Source organism: Athene noctua, chromosome 3, assembly GCF_965140245.1.
Source record: "Athene noctua chromosome 3, bAthNoc1.hap1.1, whole genome shotgun sequence".
NCBI classification, from domain to species: Eukaryota; Metazoa; Chordata; class Aves; order Strigiformes; family Strigidae; genus Athene; species Athene noctua.
The window spans coordinates 87001402-87027488 of record NC_134039.1 but is presented as its reverse complement, the minus strand read 5'-3'; the positions used below and the strand labels follow the sequence as shown (position 1 = coordinate 87027488).

Here is a 26087-nt window from a genome sequence, read left to right as displayed (position 1 = left end):
TCCTCTGGTGCTGGGACAGAGGACAGGGAGCACTGTCCTGCTCTGCTCCCAGGGCTGCTGGCTCCAACTGAGCCCTCACTGGCACCCAACGCCCAACCACACCTTGGCCAGTGGCCATCACCCCAAGACCATCACTAACCTGGGTGGCGGGCACAGAGGGGCCTGGACAGGTGACCAAAGGCTTGTTTAAGGAGAAACAAGTTTGTTCCTGATTCATACAAAACTGCTTTAATGACAAAACAGCTGAAAAATAACATTTTTAGTGCATTTCTAGTACCATCAAGAAGCCTTGTGTGATCCCCAGAGCCAAGTCCCTTCCAGGCTCAGGATCACCCACTGCCCCGAAGGGCGAGAGGTTCTTCTCAGGCACCTTCTCCCAGTGCAACACATCCCAGGGGAGGGGTCTGTCCTTGAGACCAGACAGAAACTCCATTCAAGACCCTCCAAAACTAGGGACAATTCTCCTCCCAGCCACACATGTGCAGGCTGGAAATACCTCTGTGAAGTGCTCAGGTGCTGAGGCTCCTTCTTGGTTCAGGAGTGCTTTGGTTGCCACCACCTTTCCCATCCCTGAAGCCCAGTGGGCTTCTCCCACTGGGAGAGCCAGGCAGCAGCAGCAGCTTCAGCAAACGACGCTTCCAGCCCGGAGCCAGCCCGGCCGAGTCCCTGAGACACCGGATAATGCTGTGACAGGCACCAAACCCAACGAGAGGGTTGGAGAAAGAGTCCAGACCTCAGCAACCACTGGGCGATGGGGCGAAGAAATACACAGCCAGGAGAATGAAGTAGACCATCACCAGCACCGTGCCTAGGGAAGACACAGCAGGTTGAAGGGAGGAGCAAGGAGGGAGGTTGCTTTTAAGACCTAGTGTGGACTGGACTAGCCCTCTGTAGAGGACACTCATGGTTCTCTGCAAAATCCGAGTCAAAATGGGTTTAAAATTCCCTCTTAAGGGTGAAAAGGGAGTGATACCCCTTGGAGCTGCTACAGGGTGGCAGCTCCAGCACCTCCAAGATGCTCAGCCAAGCCCCCCCCAAATTGCTCAAGCCACATGCCAAGAGCTGCAGCAAGCAGATGGCCCCAGGGCTGTCTCCAGGAGCCCCCCATCTCATCAGCACAAGGAAGAGGGGTACCCCAAGTCCCACAGCAGCCTCCCGGGTGAGCAGTCACCTTGGAAATAGTCACATTTGCCATCCATGAAGATGTAGTTCATGAGCACCACGCTGAACATGCTGGCATAGACGTGGAGGTCGCTGAAGACAAGTGTGAAGTTGGTGGGCTGCGAGGCAGAGAGGATTTGGGTTTATGGCCAACCAGGACGACCCCACACTGACTGTGGTTGGGGACACGCATGTCACCCCTTAAACTCCCTCTGCCACATGTCCCTAGGGCTGGGGACAGCATCAGCCACGGTAGGAGACATCTGACCCCACCTTCCCCTGCGCTGAGCAGAGGAGAGGAGACACCGGGGTCGGTGGTTGTGGCCCTGAGGAGTCTCATGTGTCCCCAGGGAGGTCACCCAGGGTTCTGTCCTGGGGTTACTCACATAGAAGATGGTGAAGAGCACCAGGATGGGGATCTGGAGCATGCAGACCTGGACAGCGATGCAGTTCCCGATCTCGATGCTGGGGAGGACACAGAAGTTCAGAGCTGCCCACAGCCAAGTCTCCAGCAGCCCTTGTCCCACCTTGGGGAGACAAGTTATGGAGCAGAACCTGGATCTGGCCCCATTTTTAGGGTGGATTTAAATCCTTTTTGAGAGCAAATCAGTGACCCTATGGTTCAACTGGATGATCTTCAAGGTCTTTTCCAACTTAGATGATTCTGTGACCCACTGATGCCGTGGGGAGGGGTGGCCCGTTGCTGGCACCAAGACACAGCTGTGGGCTAGGACAGGGCATAGGGACCACGCTGGAAGAGGCCACCCCAAAAAGCACCCTTTGAGCCATCTCACCTCAAGCTCAGGTTGTTCTGCAGGGCAAACTGGATGCCGTTGACAATCTCTGGCAGCTCGGGCACCATTGCCAGCACGGTGACACCGATGAAGTACTGCAGGGAAGAGGTGACATGCGTATGGCCTGATCCTGACCACATCCAACCCCTGGACAGCCACAGCTCCTCGGTGCATGGAGGATCTCGGCATCTTTCCTCCAGCTTTGGGGGCTCATCCCTGCAGCCAGGGCAGGTTCCCATCCCCAGAGGGAACATCTGTGTCCCCAGGGCCACCCAAACCTGACCCACCACCATCCCCACGCTCACCTGCGAGATGGTGGAGTTGGTGAGGATGGGGCTGATGTGCTCCGTGGCCAGGTCGGCACAGGCTGACATGCAGAGGGTGGAGAGCAGGAGGATGACCAGGGCTCGCCAGCGAGACCAGTGGACCACAGCGCTGTGGTGATGGCCAGGCACTGGAGGAGGGGGGGGAAGAGCAAGAACATGGTGGAACACCCCATGGCGGCGAGAAGAGCCAGCCCCACAGGCGGAGCATCCCACAGTCAGGGGGACACTCACTGTGACAGTCGCTGATGTGGATGTCGTAAATGTGCGAGTGAGTTTTCAGGGTGAAGAAGAGGCCGATGAGGTAGGCGGCGGGGAGCAGGAGGGACACTGTGTACACCAGGGGTCTGTGGGACACAGGTGACACGTGCTCAGTGCCATGTCCAGCATGGGCACCCCGGGGGAGATCCCCTGGAGATGGAGGAGTTGGGGGGCTGGATCGGAGCCCTTCAATCAGGGCAAGAGAGGGGATTCGGGAGGGATACAAGACCATGACTGAGCCCAGGAGGTGCCACCCCAATGTGGGGACAACCCTGTCCCCACCCCAGTGGACACTCACTGGACATGACTGTAGTAGAGAGTGCCGTTGTTGTCCATCTGCAGAGAGAGAATGCCTGTCAATTTTTTCACAGAACCATCTGGGTTGGCAAAGCCCTCGCAACTCCTCCAGCCCCACCATGACCCTCCCCCTGGGCGTTCCCAACTCCCCCAGATCCCTCAGCGCTGGCTCAGCCCGACTCTTCAACCCCTCCAGGGATCCCGGGGACTCCCCCCTGCCCTGGGCAGCCCATTCCCCGAGCCCAGGGCTCAGATCCCTTCCCTGGCCCTGCTGGCCACGCCAGTGCTGACACAAGCCAGGATGCCGTTGCCCTCCTTGGCCCCCTGGGCACACTCTGGCTCATTCTCAACCCCCCCAGTCCCTCTCTGACTGGCACTGGGGATTCAGGGGACAAGGGACATCCCTGCTGCCACCACCCAACATGTGAAGGCAGGAGCCAGGCTGGCTCAGAGCATCCCTCAACCCCAAACCCCAGCGGTTGGGGGGGTCCCTGTCCCCACTCACCAGGTCAAAGTGACAGTTGTGGCAGAGGTAGTGGCCCAACGGGTTCTGGGTGACGTTGTGGCACTCGCCACACACCAGTTTCCCGTACACCTTGGAGAAGAGCGTCGGGGCAAAGACACCTGTGGAGATGGAGAGGCATGGGGTGGGTACCCACACAGATGGGAGCCCCCCCAAACCTGGGGACACTCCCATCCCCAACTCACCTCCCACAGAAAGGAAGAGCAGGGCCGAGCTGACACCCGCCGAGCGGCTGTTGAACCGTTGCTCCTGGTGCCGGATGCCCCCGATCACCATGCACAGACCCTTGGGGATGGAGAGACCCCCCCAGAAACCCCCATCAGCGCTTCGCTGGCAACATCCTCCCCGCTCTGTGCGGAGACCGAGCGTGCTCATGCCATGAGCGTGCCACCCCATCTCACCGGGACGAAGAGGACACAGCCCACCAGCGTCCCCGTCAGCGCCGACTTAACGATCTCAGCGTAGCAGCGGTTGCCCTCGCGCGAGCCTTTGATGAGGGCAGTGATGTAGAAGGTGAGCTCCGTGATGGAGCCAAACGTGGCGTTGACCACCGCTCCCACCGCAAAGTTGCTCTGGGCTGAGATGCTGGAGGAGGAGGAGGAGGAGAAAGACGACATCAGCGGGGCTGGAACATGTCCCCACCGTGTCACCACGTGTCCCTCCCCATCACCGCTCACCTGGCGATGGCCATCCCGATGTAGTAGGAGAGAGGCATGATGGAGAGCAGGGCCAACGTGAACTTGATGGGGGAACTGGTCAGGTGGTTGTGGCTGTCCACATAGCCCAGCACCAGTGTCACCAGCACCAGTGGCAGCAGATCTGGGGGTGGGCTGGTGAAGGAGTTGGCTGAGGTGGGGCGGGATTTGGGGCCAGCCCCCCTGTTCCCCTCTCGAATCCCAGAATCCTCTGGGTTGGAAAAGCCCTCGCAGCTCCTCCAGCCCAAGCATGACCCTCCCCCTGACCGTTCCCAACTCCCCCAGATCCCTCAGCGCTGGCTCAGCCCGACTCTTCAACCCCTCCAGGGATCCCGGGGACTCCCCCCTGCCCTGGGCAGCCCATTCCCCGAGCCCAGGGCTCAGATCCCTTCCCTGTCCCTGCTGGCCACGCCAGTGCTGACACAAGCCAGGATGCCGTTGCCCTCCTTGGCCCCCTGGGCACACTCTGGCTCATTCTCACCCCCCCCAGTCCCTCTCTGACTGGCAGCTCTCCAGCCACTCCTCCCCAGGCCTGTAGCCCTGCTGGGGGTTGTTGTGGCCCAAGGGCAGCCCCCGGCATTTGCCCTCAGTGAAACTCCCCCAGTTGGGCTCAGCCCATGGCTCCAGCCTGTCCAGGTCTCTCTGCAGCCTCCCTGCCCTCGAGCAGATCAACACTCCCACCCAACCGGGGGTCCTCTGCAAACTGACTGAGGGGGCACCCCATCCCTCAGAAGGATACTGACTGCGAAGACGTTGATCCCATCCACAGCGTATTTGTAGTAGTAGGGGTTGACAGCGCGGTAGCAGCAGAGAATCACCTCCCCCTCCAGCGGCACCTCCGTCTGCAGAGGGAGAAGTGGGTGACCTCGCTCTGAGCGCCCCAAAATCCACCCTGGAGCAGGGTGCAGGACCTTCCCCCTCCCCCTCACAGAGGCACCCACCATCCTCAGACGCCGGACGAGCACCTGCTCCGGGGGCAGCAGCAGGACACGGGCGGCTGTGCGGGCGCTCAGCTTGGCCACGGGGATGAGGAAGATGAGGAGCCACGCGGCAACACACACCAGCCCGTGGGCCAGCGCCAGCACCGGGTAGCCCAGGCACAGCCACACCACGGCACCGGCACGCTGCTGCAAACGGACAGTCACCTTCAGGACTTGCCCAGCCCAAAACACCCACCCCAGGGGAACGGAGGCACCCACAGGTGCCATCCCCACCATAACGGGGGGCTCCCGGGGTGCCAACGCCTGGGAAAAGGGTGTCACCGTGTCCAAGATGGGGCTCACCCAGTGTCCGGCGTCCACCCAGCACCACGGGCGCCAGCGCCGTGGCACGGGGCCCCCGAGCAGGGCTGAGCTCTCCCCCACGCTGGTCTCGCACGCACCCACCACCCGGTGGGATTTGGGGACCTAGAGGAGATGGGGGGGTGTCAGGGTGCAGCATGGGACACCCCAATGTATCCCCCAGCGGGGTCCCAGTTTGGAGCGTGCCGTTACCTCCACCTTCTGGATCACTTTGCCGAAGGGCCAGAGGAAATACCCGGCCAGGTCCCAGCAGAGCCGCCCTGCGGGGACATGAGCATCAGCTCTGTTGGGGACAAATATGTCCCCTCCAGGGCCACCCTGCAGAGACCCAGGACATCCCAGCACCCATCAGAGCCATTTTGGGCTCACCCAGCCCTTCCTGGGGGTCCAAAATCCAGGACTCACCATAAGGAGCCCCCACAACAGTGACAAACATCACAGCAGCCACGAGGACGTAGAGGAGCGAGAGCCACCAGCCGAAGAGCAGCAGGTAGAGGATGTTCCCACACGTCACGGTGGACCCTGCGGGAGGGGAGGCACCGGATGGGACCCTTGTCACCTGCAACGGCCCAAATCCACACTGTCGTCACACAGGGTTGTCCCCAAGGCCACCCACCTCCAGAGCCACGGATGACATTGAGGTCAGAGTAGAGCTCCTTGACGATCTCCGATCGGTCCTCCCAGGGCCGCGCCGTCACGTGGCTCTTCCATTTCTTGAAGCCAAACTGCAGAGATTTTTTTAATTATTTTTTTTTTTCAGGGCGTGGAGAAAAAGAAAACATATTACAACCATCCAGGAGCACCTGCGAGTGCCCCCACCCCTGCCACAGCCACCCACCTTATAGTTGTTGGAGAGCTTGTTGGCCTCCACGGCGTTTTCAGCCGTCAGGGTGGTTTTCACCACGCAGCTCTCGCAAACCTCCTCCGAGTGCTGCTGGCAGCAGGACAGGGGGGACACAGCTGTGGGCGAGATGGAGGGTGACAAGGGTGTAGGACCCCCCCAGCATGCTGGTCCCAGCCCCTCCCGTGGTTGGCCTTACCTGGGGGCACACGGGGACGGTGCAGGTGACAGCCCAGGTCACCCAGGTCACCCTGCACGTTGTTGATGGCAGCGCAGTGCCGGTCACAGAGCGAGCCCTGGCCGTCGCTGTCACCCTGGGGTTCGGTGGCCTTGGGGACATCTGTAGGGAGGGGGGGGGGTGGAGTCACACTGGGGTCGTGTCCTGCCTGGGCTCAGCACCGCAGGACACCCAGGGGCTGATGTGCTGGGGTGTCACCTTGGTCCCCAAACCCCACAGGGGACACACAGAGCCCCTGAGTTGGTTCGCAGGTGATGCTCGGGAGGGGGGGACCCCACCAGCGCCTGGGACTGGGTAGGGGGGGACACACCAGTGCCCGGTGTAGTGCTGGCGGGGGGGAAGAACCCCCCCCAGTGCCCAGTGTGATGCTCCAGAGGAGGGAACCCACCAGCACCCAGGACAGGGAAGGGGCGGGGGGGTGCCCCCAGTACTCGGGATGGGGGGGGACCCCCCCAATGCCCGCTATAACTGTCGGGAAGGTGGGGACCCCCCCAGCTCACCGGGGGCATCCTGCGTGCAGCAGCGGCGGCGCTGGGGGCCGGGCTCCCCCTCGCTGGCCATGGCGGCGCTGGAGCGTCCGTCCGTCCGTCCGTCGGTGGGTCCGGCCCGGCCCGCCGGTATTTAACGGGAGGTGCCGGGCATGCGCGGGGAGGGCGCCCCCGCCCCCCAACGCCCCCGGAACCGCCCCCCAACCCCCCGGAACCGCCCCCCCCCCATTCCCACCTGGGGTGCGCGCAATAACGGGGTGCGCGGTGTATCGGGGTGTGCGGGGAACCGGGGTGCGCAGGGACGGGGGTGCGCGGTGTATCGGGGTGTGCGGGGAACCGGGGTACGCAGGGACGGGGGTGCGCGGTGTATCGGGGTGTGCGGGGAACCGGGGTGCGCAGGGACGGGGGTGCGCGGTGTATAGGGATGTGCGGGAACCGGGGTACGCAGGGACGGGGGTGCGCGGTGTATCGGGGTGTGCGGGGAACCGGGGTGCGCAGGGACGGGGGTGCGCGGTGTATCGGGGTGTGCGGGAACCGGGGTACGCAGGGACGGGGGTGCGCGGTGTATCGGGGTGTGCGGGAACCGGGGTGCGCAGGGACGGGGGTGCGCGGTGTATCGGGGTGTGCGGGGAACCGGGGTACACAGGGACGGGGGTGCGCGGGGATCCGGGGAAGGGGGGGTGGGAGGTGGGGCGCGGTCTATCGGGGTGCGCAAGGATGTGGGGTGCGCTTGGAGGGCGGGCGTGGAATATCGGGGTGCAGGGGAACCAGGGTGCACGGTGTGTCGGGGTGCACAGGGTCGGGGATGCACGGGAATGGGGGTGCGTGGTGTTTTGGGGTGCGCGGGGCTGCGGCATGCAGGAAATGAAGGAAACGGGGTGCAGTGTATGGGGGTACGCAGGAACTGGGGTGCGTGGTGTGTCGGGGTGCGCGGGGACTGGGGTGTAGAAGAATCTGGGGTGCACAGGGAGCGGGGTGCAGGGTTTACCCGGGTGCACCGTAGCGCACGGGGAGTGGGGTGCACAGTGCGTTGGGGTTCACGGGGAGTGGGGTGCATGGTGTATTGGGGTACAGGGTCTGGGGTGCAGTATATTGGGGTGCAGAATGTGTTGGGGTACATGGTATATTGGGGTACACAGGGAGAGGAGTGTGTAGTGTATGGTTGTACACAGGGAGCGGGGTGTGTTGGGGCACAGGGACGGGGGTTCATGGTCCATGGGGTACCCATAGAGTGGGGTGCATGGTATATTGGGGTACACGGAGCAGGATACACAGTATATTGGGGTACACAGGGAGAGGGGTACTGAGTATATTGGGGTACGCAGTGTATTGGTGTACCTAGGGAACAGAGTACATGGTATATGGGGGTACAGTGTATTGGGGCACACGGTATATTGGGGTACACAGTGTGTTGGGTTACCCAAGGAGGTGGGTGCACGGTGTATTGGGGTACACTGTGTTGGGTGCACGGTGTATTGGGGTACACAATATATTGAGGAACCCAGGAAGAGGGGCACGTGGTATATTGGGGTACACAGGGTGTTGGGGTATATGGTGTATCGGGGCACCCAGGGAGTGGGGTGCACACTATATTGGGGTACACGGTGTGTTGGGGTACCCAGGGAGGGGGGGTACATGGTATATTGGGGTATACAGGGTGTTGGGGTACACAGTATATTGGGGTACCCAGAGTGTGTGGTCTAGGAGGGTGCCTGGCGCCCAGGCACAGGGCATTATCGGGGTGCAGAGTTATGGGGGTGCGCAGGGACCTGGGGCTGCTTCTTGAGAAACACCCAGTTTTAGGTCCAAAAAAAAAAGAGAATTTCTGCCCATCAAGAGCCTTTTTTGCAGGCGAGTAACAGGGCTGGGGGTGTGGGAGAAGGCGGGAGGCCAAGCCCAGCTAAACCCGGTTCTTCCAAGTCCCACCTCGGTACAGCGATGGATTTAGGGGTGCTGAACCCCAAGAAAAACCCAAATGAGCATTTGCTAAAACAAATTCCTTTAATACAGGAAAAACCCGGCAGCTTCCGGGGGAGACAATCACCAACAACAGTCAGTTCACACCAAAAATCAGCAGCTCCCCCGGTGCCACCGAGATAAAATACAGTACAAAAAATAGATTTTCTCATCCCAAAACAGGTGGGGTTCCCCGCCCCTGCTGGAATTCTCACAGTTTTTATGTCCAGTGGGTTTTTTTTTGGCAGTTTGTGACTCAGAGACCTCCAGCATAGGGGTGGGGGGGGCTTATGGATTTTTATTCCCCTTTAATATATTTTTTTTTTTTAAAACCATACAATTCTAAAGCCTTCATTTGCCAGAATTTACAGGAGGTTCTTCTCCCCTGTATATATATATATATATATATTTTTTTTTTTAATATTGAACAATTCTTCTTTGAAACAAACCCAAGTGGGTTTTTTCCCCCAAAAAGCCTACGTGTCAGTCCGTGAGGCTCCTAAAAATCAGAGGTTATGAGCCCAAAAAATAGTAAAAAAAAAAAAAAAAAAAAAATCACTGGAAAGGTAAAGGAAAGGCAGAGCGATGTTGTACTGGAGGCACAGGCCAGGGCAGAGCTCGCAAGGGTGCCAGAGGTTCTTGGTGAGTTTAATTTGAACAAATAATAATATTAAATTGAACAAAATAGTATTAAAACCTCCCAAAAAACCCCAATCCCCCCAAAAAAAGGAAAAATCCCCCCAAACTGAAAACCTTAAAAAAAAAAAAAAATCCCCCCAATCCCAAAATACCTTAAAAAAATGAAACCCCCCAGCCCCCAAATCCAACCCCACCCAAAAACCCGATGCAAAAAAAAAAAGACCCCGACGCAAAAAAAAAAAGACCCCGACGCAAAAAAAAAAAGACCCCGACGCAAAAAAAAAAAAGACCCCGACGCAAAAAAAAAAAGACCCCGACGCAAAAAAAAAAAGACCCCGACGCAAAAAACTTCCAAAGCCTCCCAAAAAAAAGCCCAGCAAAAAAAAAGCAAAACCCGCAAAAAAACAGCAGAAAAACGCTGCAAAACTACCTGTGAAACCCCCCGCAAAAAAAACATGCAAAAAACCACTCCACGCCAAAAAGATGCAAAAAAACCCCCTGCAAAACATGCAAAAAAAGCAAAAAACATGCAAAAAAGTGAAAAAAAAAAACCAACATAAAAACGCTGCAAGAAAACCTGCATAAAAAACATTAAAAACTGCAAAAAAACCCTGCAAAAAACCCACAAAAACCACAAAAACAAAAATGTGAAAAAACACAACCCCCCCCCAACCAAAACCACCTCCAAAACCCCCCCAAACCCACCAAAAGCCCCCCAAAACCCCTCCAAACCCCCCTTTTAAAACACACACCCCCCCCTTAAAACCCCCACAGCGCCCCCAGCCGAGCGTGAGGCCGCTCCCCGCTGTGCCCCCCCTGGCGGCTCAGGCCCCGGGGGCGGTTTAGTCCCGACATCAGTTGAGCTCAGTTCTGCAGGGACAGAGAACGGGACAGAAAGAGCAAAAGGCTTTTGAACAGGGTCTGCTGGGGTGAGGAGCTGGGAAGAGAAAACCTGCCGGGGGAGTTGACTTTTTTTTTTAATTAGTATTTTTCAAGAAGGGTTAAATTTTTGAAATTTTTTTTTTTTTTCCAGTTAAACCCAAGAACTTCAGGCACCTCTGGATGCGAGGTTATTTCAGCAGCAAAACAATTTAATCTCAGCCCAAAACCTGCCCGGGGAATGCCAAATGTTTCCCCTTCCACCCAGGAAATTCAGCTGCAATCGTCCGTTTTCATAGCAAGTCCGTGCAGACCCGCAGTGGAACGGCGCTGCCGGGTTCCTCTCGGCGTCATCCCTCGGAGCCGCGTCCGCGGGGACGTTACTCTCCGAAAATCCACAGGATGTTGACTCCAGATAAACCCAGATTGACACGCCTGCAGAAATCAACGTTATTGCAGGGAATGGCACAGAAATTTAAGCGCCTCTTTAATCTATCAGATGGAAAACTATCCGTCGTGCTCCACCGAAAGCCCAAAACCACCAAAGACCCACACAAACGCCGAAAGACCCAGCAACAGCACAAAAACTCCCGCCAAAACCCCACACCTCACAAAAAAACACCAAAACGCCCCCCCAACCCAAAGAGCCCCCCCAACCCAAAGAGCCCCCCAACAAGCACCCACCCAACATGGAGACCCCCCCAACATGGAGACCCCCCCAAAAGCCACAATAACCCCCCAAAAGCCACAATACCCCCGCCAAGCGTCACAATACCCCCCTCAAAGCGCCACAATAACCCCCCCAATGGCCACAATAACCCTCCCAACGGCCACAATAACCCCCCCAACGGCCACAATAACCCCCCCAACGGCCACAATAACCCCCCCAATGGCCACAATAACCCCCCCAATGGCCACAATAACCCTCCCAAAAGCCACAATACCCCCCCCAAAAGCCACAACCACCCCCCTCCACGCCTGGCCCTGACTCGAGCCCAGCTCTTTGCGGCCGGAGCGTTGCCGGGCCGTCGCTGCCCGCTCCCGCCCGTCCCCTTGCTCCCGACAGCAGGGAAACGCCGCGCCCGTCCCAGCCCCGAAGGTGGTTTTGGCCCCGTCCCCCCGCCGGGGCGGGTTCAGCCCCACGAGCAGCCCCTCAGCCCCGGCACTACTCACCCCAGCATCCCCGATTCTTTGGTCTTGATGACGTAGAGGAACATGAGCAAGGTGTGGAACAGGTTGTTCCTGCCCTGAAGCCACAGGGAGAGGAAAAAAAGAGTTTCAAAACCAAGTCCCGGAGCAGAAATCACAGCGGGGCTTTCGGGGGAGGAAAGCGACCCTTGAGAAGGGGGGGGCTGGCGGGGTTTTACCTTAATACTGGGCTTTTTTCAGCGAGAAAAGTAACAGAAAAAAGACCAGGTGTGGGTTTTGGCTGGGTTATCATCGAACTACGTGCTGGAGGCGTTTGGAGCAGCGCGGGGATCGATGGAAAACCGAAATTCCCGGCACGGAATTTGGGTACTTTGAGAGCGGAAGCTGCGCTGGGTTTGGGCGGGGGGGGACTGGGGGGTTTGGGGGTTTTTTGTATTTTTGAGTTTTGGTGGTTTGGGAGGTTTTTGGGTTTTGGTGTTTATGGGGGTTTTGGGGATTTTTGGGGAGTGTTTTGGGGTTTTTGGAGTTTATAGGATTTGGGGGGGTTCAGGATTTTTGGGGGGTTTGGGTGTGGGTTTTTTTTTGTTTTGGGCTTTTTTTGGTTTTCTTTTTTTCTGGAGGGTTTTTTTTGGGTTTTGGGGGGTTTGAGTTTTGGTTTTGGGGGGTTTGAGTTTTGGTTTTGGGGGGTTTGAGTTTTGGTTTTGGGGGGTTTGAGTTTTGGTTTTGGGGGGTTTGAGTTTTGGTTTTGGGGGGTTTGAGTTTTCAGGGTTTTTTGGTGTTTTGGCAGATTTTTGGATGTTGGGGGTTTTGGTGATTTGGAATTTTTGATGGTTTTGGTGAAAGAGGAGGGGGCTGCAGCAGTGGCCTCTGTGAGAAGGTTCTGGAAGTCCCCCCCAGCTCCAGGTGGGACCCAGCGCTGCGCCAAGGCCGCGCCTCTGCCATGACCTATTGAAGATGGGGAACCTGCGGGGGGTCGGGCATTTGAGGAGGAGTGATGAGGAGAAGACTTGTGCCAACGCCGAGGTCAGCAGGAGGAAGGGGGTGGAAAGGAGGGAGGTGCCATAGCAGAGGCCCCCTGTATCCCGTGGGGAGACGGCAGAGGGGCAGGGATCTGCCTGGGGAGGACCCCGGGGCTCTGAGGGAAGGAGAAGCCCCCGTGGTTGTAGTTTAGTGCTGGGAGGTTGACAGAAAAAAGCCTGAACCTCAGGCCTCAAGCCAAAGCCTGACCCACAGGCCTCACATCAGAGCTGAGTTCCGAGTGAACCTCCCGAGCAGCATCCCATCCGCATGAAACACGACCAGATTTCCTCTGAAAACAAGAACCCTAAGCCAGCTGCTTCCCAGAAGACAGGAACTCCTCAGATGCGCCCCGGATCCCGGCCAGATCCAGGATGCCCCCGAGTGAAGCCGATCTACCAGATGCTTCCGTGCCCTTTTTTTTTTTTTTTTTTTTTAAAGTATGATTTGTTTGTTAAAACTGTATAAAAGCAGGACCCTCAAACAAAACCGAGCCTGGGAAGAAGGGAGGGTGGGGGGAGGTGTTTTTTAATGCTTCTCTCTGTCCCAGTCTGTCTGTTAAGTGTTGGTTTTGTTAGTGTTTGAATTAAAGTGTTCTTCTTCCCCTAACAAGTCTAGGTTTTTGCCTCTTTTAATGGGTGAGGAAACCCCTCCCTGCCCTCATCTCAATTCCTGAGACTTTTTGTTTAAATTTTTCTTCTTCCCGGTGCTGAGGGGAAAGGAGCGAGTGAAGGGCTGCATGGGGCTCAGTTACCCTCTGGGCCTAAACCAGGACAGAAGCTTCCCCCCAGGATTCTCGGGGACAGGCACCAGGTGACAACACACATTGAGGATTGCGTGATGTGGTATTTTAAAATAAACTGCTAGAAAATAAACAAGAGGAAGCTACTACCTAGGTACGTATGAATCTTAAACAGATACTAAAACTACTATTTTGGAGCAGACTAATTACAACATCATGGTCAAAGGCCAAGCTAAGGTTTACTGCCTGCACTTGAGCCAGCCTAAGTGTCAACAGTCAATAAATGTGGCTAGAATTGGGGGAAAAAAAAAAAAAAATCATCCCAAATCCAACCCAAATCTGGTTTCCTGACAGGCGGAGGACACCGCTCCCACCACCGTACCTGGGGCAGGCTGTAGACGTGGCGCTGGTATATCAGCTCATAGTGAGGTGGGTTGATGCTGCTCTGGTAAATGCAAAATACATTTTCATTCGAAGTGTCTGCAAAGGAAAAGTTTCAAAGGTGACGGGGATGTCAAAGGTGCTGATGTGATCCCAGAGGCCAAGGGCAGCTCAATGTGGGCACAGGTACCTGGTTTATCCGGTGTCTGAATGAAGTGTTGAGACGTGAAGGTTTTGCCGTCAGGATATTTGGGGTGAGGCGGCAGCCTGGAGTCAAGGTAAGTACAAAACACGTGCATGATGATCTGGAAAAATGAAAACAAATCTCGCTTCAGCATCCTTAAAAATACAGCAGCCTTCTTGCCATAACCTCAGGTATTAGTTACAGTTTCTGTGATTGCAACGCTGACCCAACCCCGGTGTGCTCAGGAGCCCGAGGCAGTTTAATGCTTAAAGCAAAGATTCCAACGGGCCCGGCACTCCACGTGAAGGCAGGTTTGTTTTGTCCAGTAAGTGAAACAGCCTCAGTCACAACGCGATAAACTGACGCTGCGTGTCGGGAGCTCAGTTCCCCCATGAGCAACTTTATCCCGGCACCCTGCAGAATTTGTCACGGATTTAGCAGATTTAGGCCATGAACTCCAAGCAAACTGTTCTAGCGATGGGTCCTGCGCTGCCTGCGAGGATTCGGCTCAGAAGGGCAGATGAAATAAAAATTACAGCAAGTCTCTCCTCTTCCCTCACAAAAGGGCAAACAAAAATCACTGGAAAAACCTGAGCTGGCCACGAGTCTTACTAAGAATGCCAAAATTTGGAAATAAAATCCTAAAACAATATCCAGAAAACCAGGCCGCAGCCTGCTGTTGGTGGTTTAACCCTTCCCAGGGAGGTCTCAACATTTTATGTGGGCAACATCACCCCGTTATCTGTAATCTGGTACTTGCTGGGTTCATTCTATGTAACCGGATCTGTTTCACAGAAAAAACTAAAGAGTTTCTCTGGGCTAAATGGCCACAGTCTCAAGAAATCTGGGCGATGTGCCTTGGAAAGCACAGCTTTGTATTACCTGCAGTGTGATCAACAAAAAATGCAATTTTTTAATTTTTTTTTTTTATTCTTACAGTAATTGTCTGGAGTAATTTAATGTCAGAACCTCATGGCAAGTGTTTCTTTTAATCTCTTAGATCAGAACTTCTTTCCCAGAATTCCTGAAAGTTTCATTCCAGGGTGCCCTCCTCTGTCTCATGATCTTTAAACACTTTTGAGCTGCTCACCCTGCTGTGGATCAAGACACTGTGAGTTCCTCTGTGGCCAGACACTATCAAATATTTAATTATCTTCACAAATAGAGAATCAAATTCTATTTCAGGATGGATTTTGTACAACTTCAGCTTCCAGCAACTGACTCTCATTGTATCTTTGTCAGCAAAGCTGTGAAGCTCTGACATTCCCATCTCCTGGGTTTTATTCTCCCAAGTAACTGAAAATCTCTTGAGAGTGGGGAAAAAAAAATAAACAAATCGCCCTAATTCGACTTTCAGATACAGAGTTCAACTGAAGACTCACACTGTAAAGCCTCACTTCTGACTCCCTGAATTGTTCTGTGCTCTTCCTTTTAATTATTTTCATCACCTCAGTTGCATTTTCAAGTCATTGTTTACACTGAGGTGCTGTTCCTCCCGACTTCCAGGTTAACGGGCGAAGCATCACTACGAGCCTTCTCTCATGTGGGATACGCGACAGATTTCAGATTTCTCACAAAATATTCCTGAATTAAACCACACTCATGCCACTCCAACTGCCTTTTTCCCCCTCTATCCATTAGAGTAAAGGAAAACGAGAACAAGGTGAAAGGTTTTCCTTGCATTAGAAATTGTTAGGTTAAGGCAGACATTTGGCCTTTTAAAAAAAAAAAAAAAAAATAGAGCAAGAGAAGTGCCCCAATGAGATCCCCACCTGTCAGGCTGCTCCCTGTAGTGATCTGACAGACACTGCAGAGGAGTCTAAGAGCCCAGCCTAAGGCTACGATGTGCAACTGCATTTGTGATCAACACAATGTCCAATCCCATCTGCATTTATTCCCCACAGAACCCCCTGACTGCAAGGGGATTATCTGTCGAAATGATGCCAACAGGATTTTAGCCTGTGCCTCAAAAGTCTTAGTGGCTGCTCCCTCAAAAAAATCTCTGCTGAAAGGCAACCCGCTTTAAGCTGTCGTATGAAGACGGCTGTGAAAACTTACAGAGGAGTCGGTGGGCAGGTCCGTGTACCACTTGCGGCCTTTGAATTCCCCTCCTCTGTTCCATCGGAAGGAACTCATGCATCCTCCCTGAGAAAGCTCTGCAAGCAAGGATTCATGCAGTTACAGGGGGTTGAAAGTGCACGAAAGCTGAATTTTGTGCTGGTTTTGGGGGCTTCATACATGTTTCTGTTGTACAAAGTAGGAAAAGTTCAGCTAATGAAATGCTTGTAAAGGTGGTTATACAGGGAGGTAAATTTACAGGTTTATTTTTAATTAGTGAAGAGATTAACTGGAGCATGTTGCACCCTGAGCACGCAGGAGGGAAATGAGAAATGAAGCTTTTAAAAAACATTCCCAAATTCTTCAAACACCTCCAGGGTGACACCAACAACACCTGATTGGTCACGGGAGAGTTTTAAAGTCAGGCCGGTGACAGCACGTACCTTTGATCCTCTCTACCAAATACTCCTGGTTTGGGGTAAGATCCAGATACTGCACGAGCACGTTGAGGGTTGGAATGAGCGGAGCTTTAACGAGCGCTGCCTGCTTCAGACTGCTGATGCTGGCTTCTGCAAGAGAGGAAGCACCAGCACAGCTCAGCCCCAGCACCACAGGGCCCCCAGGTGCCTCCCACACCAGGCAGGGCTACACAGAGCTCCCCTGGTTGGTGCATCAAGTCCTAGAAACGCTGAACATCTGACACTACCCCGAACACTCATTTCTGTTCCAATGAAGTGGCAGATGTCGCCTTTACATCAGAGAACAGAAAAGCTACAAGGAACCAACATCGACTTTGAAGAGCAAAGGGCCAGTAACAAAGTGGGGACGAGAGCGGCACGGACCAGTTTTTCTAGAGGCACCATAAGAGCTGCAGATCTTGAGGAGACACAACAAAGAGCCCCCAAAAGGTGGGTCTGATTTAAACGCAGCCTATCAAATCCACTTCTCGGTTAAGGACATACAGATTTGAAGCAAGAAGAGAAGCAGTTCTTTCAGAATTGTACAGTGACAGAAAAATAAAACTGGAGTTCAGCAGAATTTTAAAAACCATCTATTTTAGGGAGAATTTGGAACCAGCCGTAGTAGTGGAGACAGTGAGACATGTGGGTGTGTGGGGGTGTGTGTGTAAGAAAGGGGGAGGTAAGAAGGAAGGGTAAGAAGAGGCTCCAAAGCCTCATCCTACCGCCGATCTGCAACTCCGGACACCCCATTCTTCGCAGCTGAGTGCTCACAGACTCGATCTCTTGGACAAGTGGCACTAGAATAGTCTCATTAATCCACTAGGAAAGAAAAAGGTGAAAATTCAAGAGGTCAGAAGCAAGAAAAATGTTTAAAAACCCTCAACCTTTAGCTTACATCCTACTAATCATCACTGTTACAATCACAAAGCAGCTTAGCAACAGAAATACTGAGGCCAACCAAGAAGAAAAGTAATTAAATTAGAATATCAAGTTAGACGAAGTTTAAATGACTCTCTAATACTTTCTAAAAACCAGAAAATTCAGTATAAAAATGGACTAAAAGGTCTGAAAGACCAGAATACTCAAATAAAGGAGTCAGGAAAACAAATCTCTAGCAAGTATCAGATAAAGCTTTTCTTTCTAAAGCTTTTCTGAACAATGAGGAAAGGGGTGTTATGAAGCACAGCCCTCCACCCATAAAGGGAATTTATACTTTGATGAGGCCACTCCCTCTCACAATTGTTTGAGGAAATCAAGAAGCTGATAAACACAAGGTGTGGGGTTTGTAGGCGACAGGATTTGAGAACTGAAGCGTGCTGGGCCTGGGTTTAGGAACAGATGCTCAGGAATCTGGCATGGATCTCACACTCATCTTTGCTTTTCACCAATCTTATTAAAAAACCAAGAAAACCACACAAAACACACAAGCAAAACTACATACTTGACAGATGCTACAACTGAAGAGGCAATTCAAAGCTAGATTTACTAATTATTTTGCCATTGTGTGCAATTAAGTTTCCCCTGCTCTAGCAATTCCTATTGCTAAGATCAAGGTTTTTCCTTTTGCTTTTATTATGCAGCTCGGGACAGACAGAAAAAACTCCAACCTTTGGGTTGGAAATTTCTACACTTTGAGCCCAGGAGAGTTAGGAATACTGCACAAATATCAATTTGGGTTACAGCAAGGAAAACCAAACCTCGTCACAAAGACGGGACGTCTCGTCCTAAGACTGGACTTACGTTTCTGAACTTGGCGGTCCAGGAATCCATGTGATCAAGGAGCTGCCGGTTCATCGTCACCCGTGCCCAAACCTATGGAAAAGTTTATTAAGTACATGTAAGAACTTAAGAGAATACCAAGAGTTTTGAGGGTCTGTGACAATTTGTGACACTAACTACATCATTCCAATCGCATTTTTCCCCAAATTCTTATACAGCTGCTGGCTGGATCACGGGACTCCTACAGCACCTTCACATCATGCTACAATCATCCTGCAGGAGTCCAAATTCAGTTTGAAAGTCTCTGCTCTATTAGGATAAAATTGCTCTGAACTCTAGGCTTCATTTAAGAGGTACTTGAATGGGAATTTTCATTAGGTTAACGTAGGAAATTATTGATCAAATTTAACTGAAGCCCTGTGAATTGTATTCCTGTGCATTAGACTTCTGTCAGAGGCCAGCGTAGGGGGTTTATGCTTTATATCCTTCAGCTGTTCCACTGGGTTAAATACAGATCGGTTTCAGCTCGATTTTTAGAGCAGAAATGTATTTTATCCAGTGTGAGCCTTGCTCTCCAAGGGAGAAATATTTTTCCCACTACAGTTCAGAGTTTGCAACTGCCATTTACAGTGACCAGGAGCCTCGCACGCTGGATGAAGACAGCTCAGTGCTAGAGGTTTTCTCTCCCCCACATTTTTGGTGCAGCTCAAATCCAAACCTCTGCACAAAGCTGTGTACTTCAGAGCCCCGTTTCTCTCTCTTGACTACTTTTGCTGTGGAATTTACCTCTTCTGCAGCCTGTTTTGAGCTCAGATCAGCTTCATCCTTGTGTGCTGATGGAGCCTGGGACCTGCAGGCCAGCTGGTACTGGAACTTTCTCAGTACCTGTGCACAGTCGGCAATGGAACGGCTGTAGCTCCAGAAAGTTGGGCTGGTGGAAGGAGAGCTGGAATCTGAACTTCCTGCAATGATTCGTTTATTAAACAGTCACGTACAGTTATTGACAAGAAATTCTTGAAGCAACAGCACAGGCACAGCAGGTCAATACATGAAAGCTTTTGACAAGAGACACGGACATGAACTGCCATGAATAGGGACACTGAGGTCAGTCTGCAGAAACACTGACTGCACCTCGACTGTCCCTATCCAGGACAAAAACTGCCTGCATGTAATTCACCCCCCCGTATCTGAAACGCCTCCTCCACAAGATATCCCTCTCATCACAGGACGACAGAGCCCAGCAGTGTATCACGGGCCACTACGGCCAACAAGTGCCACAGAGACAATCTCTCAGCACACGTTCCCAGCCCATCCCCAGGAAAACTTTAGAGGAAAACTTTCCAAAGGTCCTAAGCCATGATAGAAATCACACCCTAATCACTCAGTAGAGGACTAAACTAGTCAGCAGCCACTTTTACCAAGGTCACAGGTGATTACCATAAACAAGTTAGGTTTATTTACTAGTACAACGACACCAGAATCCTCTGTGACTTTTCTCATCCATAAAAGCCAATCTCCAACAAACCCAACCCCTTCTCCTGACCAAGCTTTCCCAATCAAATCAGTTTGGTTTTTTACCTAGTTGAACTCTCTGCTGCTTCTGTTCTTCGTTCCGAAGGAAGGTGTGCAGTGCCTTGAGGTCTGTCATATAATCCTCTTCACCCGTAGGAGAATTATACAGAATGGGGGAAGAGCGGTAACGAGACCTTAAACTGCTGCTTTCCACTGGCCCAACGCTAGAGGGGTACGGTGACCCGCTGGGAGAGGAGCTGAAGCTCGAAACCTTGGGCAAATAGAAAAAAAAAAAAAGGTTGTATCATATAAAGAAGACAGAATTCCACCTTGATTTGTAAATGACATAAAAATAAAAGACTCTTGTTTGGGGTTTGGGTTGGGGTTTTTTCGGTGTCCTTTGCACTTACAGTTTGATTTCTTGTTTTTGCTTTGTTCTGAAACAAACCAGCTGCTCTAACCAAATGAGGTGGCAATAGGGAAGAAGGACAAATCCCGACACAACAAACTGAGATCCGCTTTGCAAAAGGAGCAAACACACATATGGACAACTCTCCGCTGGCTGCTGCTCCCTTCAGTGGCAGAGGGCACCAAAGAAAGACCCAACCTGTACCCTCGGGAGCTGGCCTGGTCCTTACCTTACTGTAGCTGCTGCCTGGTGAATAGGTTCCAGCACTGCCGTAAGAAGCGCTGGTGCTTGACAGAGCCTGTAGTTGAGGGCTGTACCCTGGGATACAACCGGTAGTAAACTTTGGACTGGCGCTAGGGGAGCGGGACGGACTGTAACTCAGGACACTCTGGCCCCGGAGGGGAGGAGAAGGTGTCAAAGACGGGGCTTTCTTTGCCGCCAGCTCACGCGGTGGAGTTGTTTGTACCGCTGCAAGAAGGAAAAACAGAATTAGCATTGTGGATGCAGCAGCCCCAAACTCTCCTCCCCCCTTTAAACGCATACACAACGCTATTTCAACGCGATTTAAAGAAGATGCTAGAAGGGATACTAGAAAAGAAGACCCCTACAGAGCTCAGCAGTCAAGCCACTGACAGAAAAAAAGAGAAGACTGAGACACAGGACCACAACTCAGCACGAATCCTGCAGCTTCAGATTTCAGTTCAGTGTTACCAGGCACCTTGTGTAACCCAGGGAGGTTCTCTACTCCATCCCCTGTCTCAACAGCTCCTCTACCTGCCTATCCTGTGCATCTTTAGGCATTGAATGTCTCCATTTATCTCTGTAAATAAACATAGGAGATGCTTGAACTACTGCAGCTTTATAACCACCTGCTGCCCGTTTTCTCGGGGCAGACGAGCAGAGTGCAATACTACACTGCTGGCATTTTGCTTTTGGTACATTTACCTTGTCAGGCTCTTTTTAGAACTTTGCTTTGCTCTTCAAAAGCTTTCTGAGCGACCACCCTCTAGGCTCATTTTCTCCCATTTGGTTCTCCCTACCCAGCGTGACAGTAGTAGGACATCAAAATTAAACAGAAACCTGCGCTCACTGCCTTGCTCCTAGTTCCATGGACAAGTCACAAATTCCTTGTCCAACCTCACAGTGTTCAAGTCTCTCCCTGTCCTTCAGCAGCCGCTCTCATCCTGCCCTTTTTCACCGTCTGCATGTTTGTTTCCCCTCCAGTTCTCCCCACAAACACTCAACAAATTATCACTTGACATTGTGAATTTTAAGAGGCTGCGGGTAATTCAGTTTACCGCTCCTGCCAGAGGAGGCGATTCAGAACTCACTCCAAAAATAGAATCCCACCGCTGAGAAAGACACCATCTTGAAACAGAAAAAAAGAATTAAAAAGGATTGCCAGAGATATTTATTGCACCCACCTGCATTCTGTAGCCCCAGCAGGGTCTGCTGGCGAGGACTCATGACCAAGCTGGTCGGTGCCACCGTATATTTGAAATACATCCAGAAATCAAATAAGGCATTCAGGCTGAATAGAGATGCAAGTACAAGTTCTAGAAGAAACAAGGAAGTTTTTACCATAGCTTGGGGAATAACAAAAGTGTACCGTTTGCAAAAATGGGGATATGCCTATTAAAACCAGGTCATTATTAGTGCTGTCAAAAAGTACCAATTTGGGCAATATCTAAGATTTCTTCACCTTTTCATGTAAGAAACATTGGAGATAATTTTCCTTTCTGTATTGAGATTAATTTACACTGCTACAATTGAGCTTTTAAAGATGGACAGCCATCTTCCAAATCTACTACAATTAAGTTTCACGGTATTTCTCAAAAACCATCTTCTGTCAAATCATCTGTCACTCATCTCATGATTTTTCTCCTCCTCTTGCTTCATCCTCTAATCATATTTGATACAGCTGGCTTAGACTCTACTCCTCCAAAACAAACTTTAATTCTTGTGAAATGCCATCCATGCCCACGGCACACTGCTGTGTTCCCCAAAGCCTTACTCCACACACTAAACAGATCTAACGCACCAAATAAGTTATTCCTATCTAAGAAAGCCATTAACACTCCTTACCTGTCCCTAAAGTGGGTTTCAAGGGAGATAGCAGAAAGCAAACCAAAGTTTTGACAAGGGAATACAAGAAAAGAACCCCAAAAACTGATTTAAATGTTTCAGCAACTCACCAATATACCAGAGTGGCCAGTATGTGATGTTGTAATATGAACTTATGAGTTTTCCAGACCTGAAAAGAAAAAAAAAGAAGTTATAATTTTGCAACTATTCAGTCCCAGGAAATATTCCAGGAGATACAAAGTAGGAGGCTTTGCTTGTCTGACTCAGCTGTGACAATTAACGCACATTTCAGTATATATCATGCCTGCAAGGGACACATTAAGGAATCCCCAGGCCAAGACCACTTTCCGGGCTTCAATCTCCTTCCTTATCTTGATGGCCCTGTCGATGACAGAAGCTGATGGAGTCTGTTCTGCTGCCATGATCTGTAACAACAAACACATAGAAATGACAGAATTTGACAACTTTTATACAGTAAGACCCTCAGTCAGCACATGATTAAAGAAAAAAAACAAGCAATAGTCTAAAATGGATCATGTAAATGGACTTTACCTTTCGTCAGAGTCATGTTTAGCATATTAAAAAAAACCAATCAGATTCTTTTTACCAGGAAAATAGGTAATATTACTTCAATGAACTCTACTGTCAAGACTGTCACCTCATTACTGAGCAACAGTGCCCACCTTCTCCAGTGAGGTAGAGATAAGAGGACAGAGACACATTCCAACCTCAGTTTTGAAAAATAACTTCCTTCAGCAGCAAGAGCCAAAGCTCCTGCCTTCTCCAAGCAGAGGCAGCCAGAGCAAGGAGAGGCCTTGCACAGCTCTGCAGTTTTGCTATTGAAAATTCCCACTCGTTTCAGGTGGGAACAGAGGATTTTTCAGACAGTACAGCCACGTCCCAGGAGTTCTGTACATCTAAAAGTTAATACCACGTGTGAAAGAAATAACCATTGGGGAATTTTTTATCTAGTCCCGTCACCAAAATGTGCTATTGTTCCTGCCTGCCACTCACTGAAAAACTTGTCACATCATTCTTCACTAGATGGAAACATAAATAATTTGCTTTCTGGGACAAATACCGCACCTTTACATTACTGCCACAACAGTTCAACGGTGAAATAGCGAACATCAGGACTACCGGGAGAATTCTACAAGAGCACATTGCCTGGTAGGTTTTCTGACAGGTTTTTCATACAGTTTCAGCCCCAAGACTTCCCTTCCCACGCTGATAAATGTAGCAGCCCTAAGCAGAGATCCTCTCCCCCATCCTCACCCTCCCAACGTCTCTCCCTGAACCACGTCCTGCTGCAGAAGCAGAAGCTGCACTGTCAGGACAGTGAAATCAAAGGGACATTTCATCCCTTCCTACACGCTGAGGAGGGCTGCTGTGGGGTTTTCACCGCCAGACTGAAAAATGTCCTCCCATATCCCCTGCAACTCTTCTACTAAGGCACAGGCAGGAGGGGAGGCCTCACCCTGACAACCCGGCAGGCGCTGACCCCAGGGCCACACAGGGAGGTTCCCCCACACCTCCCCTTGTCCCAGACCCCCCAGCTTCCCCACACACACAGCCCCAGCTTCCCACACCCCGCAGCACCCTCCCCCCAGACACAACTGCCACGGCTTCCCCCGCCACGCACAGGGAGCCTCGGAGCTGCCCCTGCACAGACCCCGCTGTCACACGCAGGCAGCCCCCACAGCTCCCCCCAGCCAGCACCCCCACACCACCCCGGGGGGGTCTCCGCGGCTCCCCCCACTGTCAGAGGAGCTGCCTCACGGCTCCCCCCAACCAGACCTCACCGCTACCCACCGGCAGCGCCACAGCTCGCACCCCCCTCACACCGACACGGCCGACACGTCCCCCCCATCCCGACCCCTGTCACACGGCGGCGGCTCCACACCGTCCCCTCAGTCCTCACCCACCGCACAGAGGCGGCCCCGCATTCCCCCCCCCCCCCCGAGCCCGTGCAGGCCCCAGGAGCCACGCGGGGCCGCGCCGGGGCAGCCGCAGTACCTGCCGCAGAGCTGGGGCTCGGGGAGGAGACACCCCTTCCCCTCAGGCAGCGCAGGGCTTCCCCCTTCTCCAGGCGGGAGCGGCGGGAGCGGCGGCGGCGCACGGCGGAGCGCGGCCCGCAGAGGCCGGACCCCGGCTGCGCCTGCGCGGGGGAGGCGGGGCCTGTTGCCATGGAGGCGGGGAGGGGGCGGGAACCGCGAGGGACGCTCGCGCCGCGGCCATTGGGCGGGGGCGGCGTTTTGGCGGGAAGGGGCGCGTGAGGCGGGCGCTGGGGCCGCCATGTTGGCCGCGCTGTGGGGAGGGAGAAGATGGCGGGAGGGGGTGAGCGGCTGACTGGGTGTCCTGGGCGCCCTTGCGGTGGCGCAGAGCCACACGTTGCCCTGGTTTTGCCACATTATCTTTATTCCTAAATGTGCTGGTTTTGCCTAGGGGCAGAGTTAGTTTTCTTCATAGTAGCTAGGATGAGCTCTGTTTGGGATTTGTGCTGGAAACGGTGTGGCTAATGCAGGGATGTTTCGGTTCTCCCTGAGCAGCTCTCACACAGAGCCAAGGCCTTTTCTGCTCCTCACCCCACCTCACCAGCGAGTGGCTGGGGGGCACAAGGAGCTGGGAGGGGACACAGCCGGGACAGCTGACCCCAGCTGACCCAAGGGATGTCCCAGCCCCTACGGCGTCATGCTCAGCCTGTAGAGCTGGGGGAGGAAGGAGGAAGGGGGGGACATTCAGAGTGATGGTGTTTGTCACAGAATCGCAATCATCTGGGTTGGAAAAGCCCTTGAAGCTCCTCCAGCCCAACCATGACCCTCCCCCTGACCGTTCCCAACTCCCCCAGATCCCTCAGCGCTGGCTCAGCCCGACTCTTCAACCCCCCCAGGGATCCCGGGGACTCCCCCCTGCCCTGGGCAGCCCATTCCAAGGCCCAACAGCCCCTTCTGCACAGAAATCCTTCCTCAGAGCCAGCCTGACCCTGCCCTGGGCAGCTTGAGGCCATTCCCTCGGGGCCTGGCGCTGGGGCCTTGGCTCCAGAGACTCATCCCCCCTCTCTGCCCCCTCCTGGCAGGGAGTTGCAGAGGGCCAGGAGGTCTCCCCTCAGCCTCCTCTTCTCCAGACTGAACCCCCCCAGTTCCCCCAGCCGCTCCCCAGCAGACCTGTGCTCCAGACCCTGCCCCAGCTCCGTTGCCCTTCTCTGGCCACGCTCGAGTCATTCAATGGCCTTTTTGGGGTGAGGTTTTCTGGCTGCAGAGGCTGGATTCCCTCAGCACAACTGGTCTCGTTATTAAAGACTGAGGCAAAGAAGGCATTAAGCCCCTCAGCCTTCTCCCCATCACTTGTTACCGTGTTTCCTCCTGCATCTAGCAGGGGATGGAAACTCTCTGGTCTTTCTTTTGCTACTGACATATTTATACAAATATTTCTTGTTGTCCTTGATTCTGAAGCCAGATTATTTGCCAGCTGGGCTTTAGCCCTCCTGAATTCCACCCTGCACAGCCTCACAGCCTCTTTGTAATCACTGTGAGTGGCTAGCCCCTTCCTCCAAAGGCTGTAAACTCTCCATTTCTCCCTGAGTTGCAGCCAAAGCTCCCTGTTCAGCCAGGGTGGTCTTCTCTGTCGCTGGCTTCTCTTACAGCACCTGTCTTCCCAAGCTGCTGTTTTGCCTGATGGAACCCTGATGTCCTGGAGATGGCCGAGTGCCTGCCTGCCCATGGGAAGTGGAGGATGAATTCTTTGTTTTGCTTCGCTTGTGCATGTGGCTTTTGCTTTACCTATCAAACTGTCTTTATCTCAATCCGCAAGTTTTCTCATTTTTACCCTCCCTGTTCTCTCCTGCATCCAGCTTGCAGGGAGTGAGCGAGTGGCTGTGGTGCTCAGTTACCAGCTGGGCTTAGACCATGACATTAAATAGACTACACATAGTAGTGTATGTCAGACCACACGTTGCCAAGGTCAACAGTTAAAAC

At 53.0% G+C, this 26087-nt stretch overlaps 2 protein-coding genes across 2 annotated transcripts; both read right to left on the bottom strand.

Moving 5' to 3' along the window:
- Window positions 1-198: 198 nt before the first annotated feature.
- On the bottom strand, window positions 199-7019 carry LOC141958755 (uncharacterized). Its single transcript, XM_074901642.1, has 20 exons — window positions 6935-7019; window positions 6396-6536; window positions 6194-6315; window positions 5972-6080; window positions 5761-5877; window positions 5548-5615; window positions 5338-5460; window positions 4996-5181; window positions 4794-4896; window positions 4037-4178; window positions 3761-3944; window positions 3545-3644; window positions 3342-3460; window positions 2838-2875; window positions 2513-2625; window positions 2261-2409; window positions 1956-2050; window positions 1548-1626; window positions 1172-1280; window positions 199-808 (listed from the first exon to the last, which is right to left on the bottom strand). The coding sequence occupies exons 1-20, from the start codon at window positions 6993-6995 to the stop codon at window positions 735-737; spliced, it is 2232 nt and encodes a 743-aa protein (XP_074757743.1). The 5' UTR covers window positions 6996-7019; the 3' UTR covers window positions 199-734.
- A 3334-nt stretch (window positions 7020-10353) lies between these two features.
- TMEM209 (transmembrane protein 209) lies at window positions 10354-24265 on the bottom strand. Its single transcript, XM_074901641.1, has 15 exons — window positions 24130-24265; window positions 22399-22538; window positions 22224-22282; window positions 21453-21584; window positions 20258-20496; window positions 19686-19890; window positions 18894-19069; window positions 18129-18200; window positions 17111-17207; window positions 16371-16496; window positions 15928-16025; window positions 13876-13990; window positions 13687-13784; window positions 11570-11643; window positions 10354-10831 (listed from the first exon to the last, which is right to left on the bottom strand). Exons 2-15 carry the CDS (start codon window positions 22533-22535, stop codon window positions 10777-10779), a joined length of 1683 nt encoding a protein of 560 aa, XP_074757742.1. The 5' UTR covers window positions 22536-22538; window positions 24130-24265; the 3' UTR covers window positions 10354-10776.
- Window positions 24266-26087: the final 1822 nt, after the last annotated feature.